At 47.5% G+C, this 13,572-nt stretch overlaps 1 protein-coding gene across 1 annotated transcript in view; it reads left to right on the top strand.

The window, feature by feature from the left end:
* Window positions 1-13,572, top strand: part of Inpp5a (inositol polyphosphate-5-phosphatase A) — a 189,267-nt gene that overhangs the window by 48,915 nt on the left and 126,780 nt on the right. Inside the window, exon 2 of the mRNA XM_027409069.2 lies at window positions 8,544-8,585. Coding sequence (XP_027264870.1) covers window positions 8,544-8,585 — 42 coding nt within the window. The remainder of the gene's footprint in view (window positions 1-8,543; window positions 8,586-13,572) is intronic.

The following is a 13,572-nucleotide window of genomic DNA, read 5'->3' as shown; positions in this document are numbered from 1 at the left end:
GCTTGTGAGCTGATGTGTCCACCTGTCCACCTGTCCTTGTGGACATCCCCCCCCCCGCCTCTCTCTCTCTCTCTCTCTCTCTCTCTCTCTCTCTCTCTCTCTCTCTCTCTCTGTGTGTGTGTGTGTGTGAGTGTGTGTGTGAGTGAGTGATATGTGTGTTTGAGCTGATGATCTTTTTCTGGCTTATTCATAGCAGTTTTTTATATAGCCAGGAAACTGGCCCACCAGCTTTCGTAGAAGCTGCAAATATTTTCCCTCTCCATCTCTTGTCTTTTATTGCTCCTTTCAGCCACTAGTAGTTATTCACAGTGTCGGCTGAAGAGTTCTAAATGCTTCAGTTGTTTTCTTTCTGAGACCTTGAAAAGAGTTAAAAATATGAAAGCAGTGCATAGTAATTATAAGAATAAAAGAAAGAAAAAGAAGTAACCACTGCCGAAAGGACAACTGTTCCAAGATTTGGTGTTTTCTCCTTTCCTATTTAGGATGGGGTGGAAAGGATCCAAGGGCTGGGGTGTGGGAGGGGCTGTGTTGACTGGGCCTTGCTGAAGGCATGGCATATTTTGCCCACCCTCCCTCTCTTACTACCTCCTCCCTTTCTCTGGCTGTGTGGCCCAAGTTGGCCTCAAATATGTAGTTCTCTTGCCTCTATCTCCTAGGTACTGAGATTATGTTGGCTTCTTTAAGATAGAAACTTCCATGTTGATGGGTGACATCATAAACCATTATTTTATGTTCTCCAGGGCATAAGAGGTAGAAGTTTGCAGTTCCTCTGGGCCCTGCCTTTCTCCTCCTACTCCTCCCAGTTTGGGAGTCCCGTTCAGATGTGGTGAGGGAAGCCCCAACAGGGCTTCAGGAAGCCCGCCTCCTACACAGGTGGTGGAAATGTTTTGTGCTTATAGTTTCTTGTCTGGGCCATTACAGCCCTTATATTTGGTGGGAGAAGATTAGAGGCAAATATTAGGATGTAAAATTGTTATTTCTTCTGTGGCCTTTGGGAGATCATGTTTTCCCACACATCTGTAGGAACATGGGAGAAATATTAGTAGGTGCTATCTTTATATATGAAGATTTTTATTTTTTTTAAGAAAATTACTGTGTGTGTGTGTGTGTGTGTGTGTGTGTGTGTGTGTGTGTGTGTGTATGCGTATGCGTGTAATATGCACATGCTATGGTACGGGTGTGGATGTTAGAGGACAAGTCTGTGTGGTTGCTTTTATCCATCTGCCTTTACATGGGTTCCAGGGATTGAACTCAGGTCGCCAGCCCCATGTGGCAAGTGTCTTTACTCAGGGAACCAACTTACTGGTCCTTTGTTCAGGATTTCATTTTATCTTGTATTCTTGCTTTTCTGAGACAGACACTCTCTCCTGGCTGGCTTGGAACTTGCTCTGTAGACCAGGCCGACCTTGAATTCTAGAAGTCAACCTGCTTCTGCCTCCCTTAGCCTTGGAATTAAAGGAGTGTACTACTATGCCTAGCTCCTGTATGCAGGATTTAGACTGTATTCAGGTCTCTAACTGTGGGATTGTGGTGAGTGTCCTTATTCCTGTGTTTATTTTCAGCCCGTCGGACTTTTGCTGTGTGTTCTAAGTTTGCTGTAGGTGGGCTTTGCCGTTCTAGCCCAGGATTTCCCTTTTTCTCTCCTTCTCTCCCTTCTCTGAGATAGGGTCTCGGTATGTAGCAATAGCTGTCCAGAGAATCTCAATCCTTCTGCCTTAGCCTCCTCAGTGCAGGGATTACAAACATACTACTAAATCTATCTGACCCAGAATTCTCTTTACCTTAATTGGGTTTAATTTATGGGGCCTCTTGTTATTGCTGGCCCTGAAACTTCTCCCCCTAGTTTTTATAAAATGAGAATAAACTGTAGTAAGGGGTAGGAACAACTTAGTCGACCTGGACTTACCTGCGCAGCACAGGGCTGATTGCTTGGATGACATTGCTACTATTTGTATCTCCCTACCTGCTTTACTGTAGTAAATGTGCATGAAGTTTCCACTTTTCCTTTTCCTACTGAGTGGTGTCGGTACCCTTGGTAAACTTCACAGGACAATGTCAGTCAGGGCTAATATCTAGGATCTCTGGTCTCTCCTGTCAGTCTGTGGTCTTCCTTTGTGCTAGTCCATGCCAACCTGTTTTCTGTAGGACTAAAGGCGGTTGGCACTGTGTATGTACTGAAGACCTCCAACTTTTGTTGCTGCCTCTGCTTCTTCTCTTCCTCCTTCCTTTTCTTCTCTTCCTTCCTTCCCCTCCCTCCTCCTCCTCCTTCTTTTCCCCTGCCCCTTCCCCACTCCTCTCCCTCCTCCCCCTTCACCTTGTCCTCCTCCGTCTCCTTTTCTCCTTTCTCCCACTCCCTAGAACCAGGGTTATAGGTGTATGCTACTGTGTCTGACACCATTTGTTTTTCTTATTCTTTTTAGAGATTATTTTGGATATTTGGGATTCCTTGAAAGTTCCATGTGGATGGTAGAACAGAGTTTTCTGTTCCTGTGAAAAACATTATGGGAACTTCGCTGCCTGCTGCACTGTCTGTGGATCTCTTTGGGCCTTGCCAGCATCACCACTGGTCTCCTAGCCTATGCAGTTATCGCCACCATCTTTGCAGCTGTTACTGTGGTATTTGGTTCTTTGGGTGGCATTTTGCACTGTGGAGAATTTTGATTCCTTGCTTAGTTCCTGTTTATTCCTTAAGATATTATCCTAAGTGAGATGGTTTTTTAAAGCTTGGATTGTTTATTGTGGGTATAAGAAATTCTCTCTCTCTCTCTCTCTCTCTCTCTCTCTCTCTCTCTCTCTCTCTCTCTCTCTCTCTCTCTCTGTATGTGTGTGTGTATCATTCTGGAAATAAATACTCACCCACTGGCCTGGTATTCCTTGTCTGTTGCCTAACCTCACCAGTGAGAAGTGCCTGGGGTCTTCTGCCAGCTTTTGCTTCCTAGGTCTTCTGGGGACTGTGTCATCAGGCTGCCTTGGCATTTGTGCATGTTTTCTGTTAAGGATGAATGACAAACATGCTAAGAGGCCAGTCTCAACTCTTACATGTTCTTCCATTAAAATGAAATTACTTTACAAAGGACTTCTTTTCTTTTAAAAACAAAAAAAAAAGCATTGTAGAAAATCACAAATCATCTACAGATTCTACCTCTCAGAAATCTCCATCCTGTCGTGGCTGACATCACACGTGGGTGGCAGGTTACCTGACTGTGTCCCCTGTCCCCAGCTTAAAGTATTAAAGTCTCTTCTTCTGGGATCATGGGGAAGAGCACAGAACTATGCCAGAGGGACTTTGAGATAAACCATTATTGGTGCAAGAGGGTTACCTTGCACCCTCTAACAGCCAGCCAGAAACGGAGTTTTGAGCTGCATTTTCATGTTAGGCCATGTTTGTGAAGACCCTGCCCTGCCCTGTGGAGAAACTGCTTGAAGTCAGCTAGCCTCCCCCAACTTTCTCATTTGCTTGCTGTCACTAGTGCTTTACTGGTTCACACTCTTAGGCCCCTCTGTGGCTAGCCACAATCACGCGGGTGTTTTTGCCACTTCTTGGGGGGCTCTTTATGCTGATGCGCTCGAGGTTGTCTGCTGCCGTCTTCCTGCTCCAGTGTCTCAGGGCTACTGTCCTCTCTCCAGTCTGGTGGGGGTACCTTCCCCTCCAGGACATTTTGATGTGGTATTTGTTCAGCAGTTTTCTGCCTCATGCATCTATCCTGATGTTTTCACCCCTGTCCTTAGCTTTTGTGTTTGTCAAGGGCCTTTCTCAGCAGTACCTTCTACCATCCCTTGACTACACTATCCCAGGTGAGGTGAGAAGTTGCCCCCACTGTTGTATTGTTTCAGGTACAGCCATCTCTTGGTCTAGCTCTGACTGGGTGTCTCTACCTCAGAACTTGATGATGGTTGAAGTTACTGTCTTACAGCTCATGCGGGGTTCAGAAGAAATGTGTAGGGGCTAGGATGTGACAGTCTCTGAGGAAGGCAGGGTAGCGGTATAAAGCAGCTTGCTTGCTTGGAATGGAAAAATATGGGCTTAGGAGCCTTGGTGAGTCAGGGATGGCATGCTGGGGAGGAGGTGGCCTGTGGTCATACATGGTTACATTGTTGAGCTTCTAAGACTCTGAGGACAAATGTAGAGGCCTTGACATCAGAGAAGCAGTGTCTGCCCTGTATGATATGAGCTGAGGTTCAGGAGCTCAGGCCTGGTGACTCCGAAGACCTGGAACTCATTGTCTTTTACTGAGGGACGAGAGGCACTGTGTTCTGGAGGGCTGGCAGGTTGTGTCTTCTGGAGACTACTCTGGCTGCTGCTGCCACCAAGACAGAGAGGGGAAGAGTAGAAAGGAGCTACTCTGGAGGAAGAAATGTAACAGTTTGGGCTGGGCAGGGTAGCCAGCATGGTGCTCGGCCTGCTTCAGTGGTAAAAGCAGAGGATATGGGATGGTCTGCATGTGGGCAGAGCCATGATGAGCTAAGAAATGGCGTCACCCTGAGGGGAAAGGTTGTGGGAGTGTGACGGATGGTCTGAGAGAGGCAGTGTATGGTGGCATATGATAGAACAAATATCTGAGTAGGTGAGACAGAGTGTGGGCACAAGTGAGCACGGAGTTTATGAAAGTGAGCATGGGCATGGGTGAGTGTGGAGCCTTGAGTGAGCTTGTGTGATAGTGAGTGTGGGCATTGATGGGTGGGTGTGGAGCTTGTGAGAGAGGGCATGGGCCTGGGTGAGTGTAGAGCCTGTGCGCGTAGGGCCTGAGAATGAGCATGTGTGCGCTTGTGTGGATACAGGTGAGTGTGGGCACAAATGAGTGTAGAGCCGGTAAGAGTGAGCATGCATGCCACCGTGAGTATGGAGCCTGGGAGAGTGTGTGAATGAGTGCAGGGAGGAGTGAGGTCTGCGAGGTCAGGGCAGTGAGAGGGTAGTTCACAAGGACCCAGAGGAGGCTGGTCAGGGGTGAGGGAGCATGTTCACAGAAACCTGGTGGCACTTCCTGTGACTCGTGCTGCTGACCTTGTCCTTTTCAAGTTCTCCCCCTGCTCTCATGGAGTATTTTCAATCATGTATATAATTCTTCACAGCTGTGAGTGACCTCTAACAAATAGTAAACCAAGAGGTTACCTTTGTCTAAAGCACTTTCTTGGTGCTGTCTGGCTCATAGTTCTTATGGATCCACAGTGAAAGTAGGGAAAAAGTCAGATTAATGTTCTAAACATGACCATGATCCAAAAACTGGATTGGAGGGCTTGCAGTCCTGAAGCACTTCCTGAGGCGCCAGCACATGCTGTCACAGCCATGTCCATGGAGCCTTGAGCATGACTCCTGGCAGGGCCACTTTGGAGGGGCTTGCCAGGTTCTGTACAGAATGAAACGAGACCTCTGGCAATGTCACCCTGGTTCTGATCCATTTCCAAATGAGGCAGGTACTGCACTGACAGAGCAGCTGAGGTGGCTGTGGGGTCCAGGTCATACACACCTAGACTTCCTTGTGTGAGCCAGAACCAGGGGGCATTTGGTCAGTGTGGGCCTGTGGATGTGTCATGGTGGCAGATCCAAGTTGTGCTGGATATTGCTTGCCTGTCCTCCCCTTCTTTCTGGGTGGTTTTGTGCTCATTTGAGGAGATGAACAAAGGTGAGGTTTGAGTGGGCAGAACATGTGTTGGGATCTCTGGCTTTTGTGGACAGTAAGACACTAAGATTTGGACATCAGGGGAAAGTGCGGTCTGTGGAGGTGCTTACCTGGTTCCCATGGAGCCTGAAAAGTGTGTTTTTATCTACACAGAGGGAGAGAGTGAGGGGTCTCAGGCTTAAAGGTGTGCCATGTTAGTGTCTAGCCATGCCTACTGAGTGGTCATGAGACACAGGTACACATACATCTCCATGCCAAAGTCCCTGGCAGCAAAGGATTGTACAAGGACCTAATATCATCACCATCTGTGTTTATAGTGCAGTTGTTATGTGCAGTGCTCATGTGTGTAAGTGACAGGAGAGGCCAGTGCTGTATGAGCCAGGCTGGGGAAGATGCCCTTCAGCCAGGTCTTCATTTAGCTTCTTCTGTAGAGGTAGTGCAGAAATGGCAGCCTGCCCAGGTGCTATTGAAGTAAGAACTGAGTCTGGAGGAACCTAGGCTTCCATTGTCCTTGCTTCGTTCAGACCATTCCTGCTGGCCTGTCTGAAGTATGGCTTTTCCTCTTGTTCCCACTTAAGGATCCCATTCTCTGGTTCTGAAACCTAATGACACATGTTTAGTGTGAGAGGAGGAAGTGCTGGATAGATGGGGCTATGTGGGTTGTGGTGCTCAGAGAGGATTGTGTTGGGTTGCCAGTGTCCCCTGCTGAGAGACTTGCTGTAAGCACAGTGGAAGCCCAAGTTTAATCCAGAAAGACACATGTTGATAGAGAGCCCCCTGGATGAAAATAAGGAGAAAGTGCTACAGGTGGGACCCCCTAGCTGAGCTAGAGCTCCATGTGCTGGAATTGGTGGCTACTTAGGAAAGAAACAGCAGGGTTGCTGTCCTGGAGACTGACTGTCTTAAAGACTATGAAGTGGGCTCTTTTACTGAGAGATTCTGTGGTACCACCGCCCTTGCCTTCTCCCCTGCCATATCCCCCACCCTACACAGACCTACTGAGACTCTACTCACTCAGAGGCCTGGACAGGGCTGTGTCTCCCATGACCCAGCTTCCACCTATGCCCAGAGGAACAGGAGGCCAGAGGGCCAGACCTGCAGATCTTCCTCTGTGTCCATATACCCCATTTCCTGTATTCCTTCATTGTGGGCATTCGGCTGCTGTCAACATGAGTGTCCATGTGGAAAGCATTTTTATGTACCTGGAGAGTACGCTGAGGACGTTGGTGGTCCGGATTTAGCATTTCAAGAACCAGCCTAACTGCTCCCCTCAGCGGTGTAGAGGTTTTCTGTTTGCTACCTTTTTAACTGACACTCTTAGCATCCTAACCATTGTATTATCTGCCTTGATTGGTTGATTATTATTATTATTATTATTATTATTATTATTATTACTATGACTGGCTCTACATATGTAGCCCCAGCAGTCTAGAACTCAGTTTGTAGACCAGGTTACTATCAGACTTGCAGTGACCCTCCTGCCTCTGCTTTCTAATGCTAGGATTGCAGTGTGCCCCACCATACCAGGATCCTCTGGTTTTGGATTGGCATTTCCTCAGAGGCAAATGATGCAGAGCCTCTCTGCCTGTGCTTGCTATTCTGCTCATGTCCTTGCCCCACTCTGGCTTGTCTTTGTAGTGTCCAGTTGCTGCCTTTTGTGAGGATAGAGCAGGGAAGCGGTGTCTCCTGTGTGTGAAACCCACCTGGGAGTCCTGCTAAGACATCTGTTTGAGAGTTAGTGAATGTCCATTTTCCTCTGTGCTTCTTGTGTGGTCTGTGATGCTCTTTTTCCTTGACAACTTTTCCCCCATCATTAATTTTTCTGCAGTTCTCTCTCCATGACTTTCAGGACATTCAGTGGGCAAACTTCTAGGAGTGGTTTAAGTCTAGCCATGGCTAGGCAGCCTGGGTTCTGCTCCCCTGAGCCTTGCTTGTGGGAGTTCAAGTTTGCCTATCTGGGATGAGCTGGGCAGTGACTTTAGTTTCAGTGACGCAGGAAGGCCATGTAAAAAACCAACCAACAGACAGATAAACAAACTAATAACATTATGTTTATAGCCCTTGCAATTTTTAAGTGTGTACTACAGAGTGCAAAGTACATATGCATTATTGAATGGCTTTGCCACTCCTAGGACAGCACCAGTCTGCTCATGGGACACCGACTCTCTTCCTCTATGCCGAGTTTGGACCAAGGCCTATCCAAGGCATCTCATGCTTGCTGACACCAGGCTCTGGCTAAGTTCTACACTTGGGCTTGGTTGAGCTATACTGCCCTGGGCATTACTGGCACAGAGCCTAAGGGAGCACTGTCAAGGTTTGGGGGGCTCTTAAGTATGACCACAGCTCCTTCCTGCTTCCCTAAGCAGGGTTTGTCATGGCTGACACTTGACTCTTATGGTCTTGCTTCTTGTTTGGGACCACATTTACCTACATGGCATGGGCTTCCCATGTGCATCCCATGAGCTTTGGGACTGATTCCCCAAACCCCTCCCCAAACCACCCTCCTCCTGCCCCAACTCTCAGAAGAGCCCCATAGCTTCTGATGGTGTGTTGTCATATAGCACTGTGGAGTTGCTTTGGCTCCAGCAGGGATGCTGTTGCCCAGCTTCTTGTATTCTTGTCTCCTTCCCTACAACCCCAGCTGGGGACAGAACAAGGATGTGGGTCAGAGGGTGTAGGTACTGTGTGCCTGCCTCTGGTTAAGTGAGGATTGCTCAATTTTGCATCACAGGGGCAGCCCACAGAGCCCAGATTGTGTGTGGATGGTCTCCCTCTGAGGAGTACAGACCCCATGTGGAGAGAGGTCCCAGCCCCATGCACACCCCCAGCTTCCCACTGTGAGGCCCACCCTCAGGTTTTCTCACTGGAGCCCCTGTTTAGAGCAGTGGCTATGCTCTGATTTCCCTTTTTCCTCTTCATTTACAGCCAGAAAACCTGCAGAAGAACTGGCTTCGGGAATTTTACCAGGTAAGAGTCTCTGCGTAGCCGCTTGGGTGGTGAGTATCTCTTTTCATTGTGGGTTTTTCTGCAAAGGTTACATCTTGTCCATATGGAGCACAGGAACAACTGTCACTAGTTTAGTCCTAGGAAGGAATTGTTAGCATCTCCTGATGATTGACCCTTTGCTTTCTGGCTCCCACCTGGAAGGGAGGGAAACAGAACAGAGAGAACCTTGGTGGGGGGTTTTTGGGGTTGGATATCTGTACCATGATGAATAGTGCTTCTTAGGAGGTTCCCCTAGCTGCAGCATGAAGCATGGACAGACCCATACAGGGGGCATGACCGACCACATAGGGCCTGCCACAGGTCTGGGTGGGAAGCCAATAGGGGTGTCACTTTGTATAAATAGGCAGCAGTCTCCGAGTGTGTCCCAGTGGGAGGACGACTTAGTGAGGCAAGCAGCCACCAGGTTGTATAGTTGGCTCTAGGTGGATGGCAGATCTCTATGAAGATGGTATGTAGACCTGCAGGATGAGAAGGACTGAGCAGCCAAGAAGGGTAAACCACGGTAACTGGGTAAATGACCACAGCCTAGAGGACAGCAAGACATGCTGTATATGTATATGAAAGTTCCCATGGGCGTTTCACAGGGTTAGGCCAGGGCTGTGGTGTTTAGTTCTCTTAGCTTTGCTTATTTGTTGGGTGGAGGTGGACAAGGGTGGGGCCCAAGCCATGCAGAAGGCAAAGAGGCAGGGAATTATAGACATCCCAGGGCCCATAGTGCACACCTGCCTGTAGCTCTGCAGCCTGCTAGAGGTGCAGGTTGGTAGAGACAGGATTGGGGGAGTCATAGTTCATGCTGATCATCCTGGGAACAGTGATGCAGGCCTTCTGGAGCTGAGTCTTTTCAGCCCACACAACACTTGGCAGCTCTCCTGTTCTGCTGGCCACCATATATGTCTACTAGGCATTTGGAGGCGGGGTCATTCACTCAGAATATAGCATTTATGAACCTCCCATTGTCCAGATTTTACATTTGGTTCTGGTTAGGGATGTAAGGCAGATTTTTGGTGTGTATTTAAAGTCAAGGAAGGAAAATCCTGAGTATGCTTGGGGTTGGGACAGATAAGGAGTTGATAGGAAGGGCTGGAGACAGTAAGGGGCAGGACAGGGCAGGGCAGGGCAGGGCCTTGCCATCAAAGAATCTGAGGTAGTAAGGGGATGGACTTTGCCATAGGAGGGCCTGATTTAGTGAGGAGCTGGTCAGGACCCTATCATGGAAGGGTCTGAGGTAGTGAGGGGCAGGGTAGGGTCCTGCATAGAAGGCCATAAGGTAGCGAATGCAGGACAGAGACCTGCCATGGAAGGGTCTGAGGTGATAAGTGAATGTGGAGGCCTCTGTCATAAGATCTCATTGAGTGAGCAGAGGAGAGCTATGTCAGAGGATGGTCGTAGGTGGTGGGGGCCAGCTGGGTTCAGGTTCTGGGAGCCATGACCCTTATCTCTGGACTGCCAGGTCTGTATCCTGTGGAGGTGATGTGGTGTGGCCTTGAGATTGTTTCATGAGCTCATGTGATTGTGTGGATACCCAAAAGGTGATTGGCATGTGTTCCTCCTGTTCTTATAGTCTCCATATGATGTGGTGCATGTTCTTAGGTTAAACCAGGGGGCTGATGGACCTTGGTGTGGGTGGATGGCCACAGTGGAGATGGTATCACTCTCTTGGTTGTAAACCAGTTGCAAGAGTGATTGATGCAGGGAAAGTCATATCTAGGATTACTCCGAGGTACAAGGGAGCAGTGTTCCCAGCATGCCATGGTGTCAGCATAGATGAGTTGATGGAGGGATATATGGTGTGGGGTAGGGGAGAGGCACGGGGAACGGCATGGATATACAGGGCCCTTCTGGAACTTGGTCTCAGATTTGATGGGACCCTGTGTAGCTGGTATTGCATGTGGTACAGAGCTCCTGCCTGAGCTTGCCTCTCCTGCAGAAGGCTCTGGTCTTGCCATCTGGGAATAAGGACTAGCTTGTAGAAAATAGATGTCTATGCCAGTCCCCAGGCATTTAGTTGGGTCGGGGAAACAGCATGACACTGGGTCTCCAGCTGGCTCACTTGGCCCTCTGAGTCTCTGTTCCTGGTACCTTGGTGACAGATGGTGGTAAAGTGGTGGTAGTGGTGGTAAAGTGATAGACTCCTGTAAAGTGAGGCCGAGACATTCCTGTGAAAGTCCTCCTTAGCAGCAACAAGAGCAAGTAGGAGCTAGGTTTGGGTATTTGAGGATAACACTGGGCAGGGATGTTCCAGGATGCCCATCGCACAAAGTCAGAACTGTGACTCTGGAGCTAGGCCTGAGAGTTCAGAGATGGTGCATGTGGGTTTGGTTCTGGGGTACTCACCAGAGAAAGCCAGTAGAGGAGCTGTGTGACTAGAGCTAGCTTTGCCTTCCACTGTGTCTAGCTGATTAATTTTCTCCCTTCTCAGGCAGGCTCTCAGTGCTGATCTGAGGGGTCTGCTGGTGTTGTATACTTGTCCTTACTCTCCACTGGCTGATGCCCTTATATTCGGCCATGCCCTTATGTTCAGGCCAGGCCCTGGTCCCTTACCCTCATTGGAGGGAAGGATGAATGAGCTTACAGCTTGTGCTCTGAATGTATGGTGAGGACAAAGGGTTCATGTTGTGAAAATTTGGGAGAATGAGAAATAAAGCCTCTCCTACGTATTTTAGCATGCCATTGCAGATATAGTGACAATTGTACATACCACAGTAAAATTTCAGAACCATTGCCTCAGCCCACTCATTTATGAGTTTGTTTGTTCATTCATCATTCATTCATATGAACTCCCTTCATCTAGGAGGCACCAGAACAGGACACACATCGCTCTCTTGAGCATTTGTGCATCATGGTGGGGATGAGAAGGGTGTAGTCATGGATAGCCTCCAAGGAAGACTAAAACCTGGGGAATTAGGAGGGGCCCTTGCTGGCCTTGTGCTGATTTTGATTCTCTCAGCCTTACAGGGGGCATAGCTAGAAAATTAGCTTCAATTTTGCTGATATTGGCAAAGGTAGTGTACTTTAGTGTTGAGCTCTCAGGTACAGGGACCTCTTGCCTTGTGTGTTGGTGTGCCCAAGCATTTGCCTGCCTGGCATGTAGTGAGTGTGTGTGTGTGTGTGTGTGTGTGTGTGTGTGTGTGTGTGTGTGTAGAGGGGAGCCATAGTTGTTAGTTGAAAAAAAGGTTAAAAAAATCTCCTCTGTTTTCTATGCTACATTCTACATCCAGGTTGATATACACACACACTTAATATGTATTTGTCTGTCTGTGAGGTGCTGCAGGCGACATTGTATCTTCCATAAGTGGTTCACAGACATACACCTTTTTTTTTTTTTAAATCAATATTCAGAAATGTTTCAGTAGCCTAGTGATATTTCCTTATATGGTACACTTTGAGTTTTTGAAGTTATTTTTCTATTAACAGAGTTCTTAGGTTGTTTGAATTTGGTAGCAATATAAGGATAATTTAAAAACAAAACAGGATACAATGTTGTTTGCAAAAATGTAAAACAAGAGGGTTGTCTTAGTTACATTTCTGTTGCTGTGATGAAATACCACAAGCAAGACAACTTACAAAAGAAAGCATTTAATTTGGGCTTATAATTTCAGAGAGTTTAGAGTTCTTGATGGTGGAGCAAAGGTGCTTCGATAGGAATAGCTGAGAGCTCACATCCTGATTCACAGGGAGAATGCAGACACACCACACACACACACACACACACACACACACACACACACACACACACACAGACACAGACACACACACACACACACACAGACACACACACACAGACACAGACACACACACAGACACAGACACACCACACACACACACACACACACACACACACACACACACACACACACACACGGAATGGTGCAAGTCTTTTGAACCCTCAAAGCCCTCTCCCAGTGACACACTTCCTCCAGCAAGACCACAATTCTTCCCAAATAGCTCCTCCAGCGTGGGCCTACATATTTAAAGATATGAGCCTAGAAGGGTGGTGGGGAGCATTCTCATTCAAACCACCACCTAGGTATTAAAGATTTTTAAATTGATATGAAAGTTATTTTGTATTTATTAAGAAGAACCAGAAAGATATAAAATGACTCAAAGAAGAAGCCAGTGCACAGAAGTACTCCCCTTAGCACCTCTGAGGTGAACTAGCTTAATATATGTGGATGTGGCTGATATCTACCGCTGGGCAGTCATCATGAGCATCCCTCCTGCATCCTTTCCAGCAGGCCTTTCCATGATCAGGGGGCATGTGCATTGCTGTGTCTTTAAATGTACAGACTGGTAAAACAGTTCACAGATACCAAAGGTGAGATAGCGGAGGTGAGCTAAACAGCTGATAAGCCCCAGTTTAAAAACATTCCACAATCTTTCCTTACAGGAGTTTTAGGAACTATGTGATAGGTCATATCTGTGTCCAGTGAACATGAAATAGCAATTGCCAGTTTCTCCTCCTGCATTAAGAAAGCCAGAACCAAGCAAAACATATGTACCTGTGTTTCAAGCATTAGACAGTACACAGCTTTGGACAGTGTTCCCGTGGGAAGGAGAGGCTGAGGGAAGCACTCTACTCATTCAGCTTGTCGTAGACAGAATTTCCACAGCAGCAGCCAGCATCCTCTCAAAGACAGTTTAACAACCAGCCACAAATTCCTCAGCAGGTGAAGGTGCAGGAGAACATGGCCTGAATGAGGAAAACCACCTGTTAGTGTGGTTTGGGACCACTGTTTGGTCAACTCTAAAGGCCCTGCCTTGTAGCTTTCCTCAGTGTTTATTGCTCACTACCTCATTTCACTGACTTTTGCCCTTTCTTTTCCTTACTTTGAGTTTACTTTGTTCTTTTATATCTAGCTTCTGAAGATGGAAGACAGAATGAAAAAAAAATCAGAATATAGCATACAATATTATACTCAAGAACCTATAGGAGGTAAAAGATAATATG

The sequence above is a fragment of the Cricetulus griseus genome, chromosome 3 (assembly GCF_003668045.3).
Source record: "Cricetulus griseus strain 17A/GY chromosome 3, alternate assembly CriGri-PICRH-1.0, whole genome shotgun sequence".
NCBI lineage: Eukaryota > Metazoa > Chordata > Mammalia > Rodentia > Cricetidae > Cricetulus > Cricetulus griseus.
Note: the sequence above shows the minus strand (reverse complement) of the source record. Positions and strands in the feature narration are given on the sequence as shown.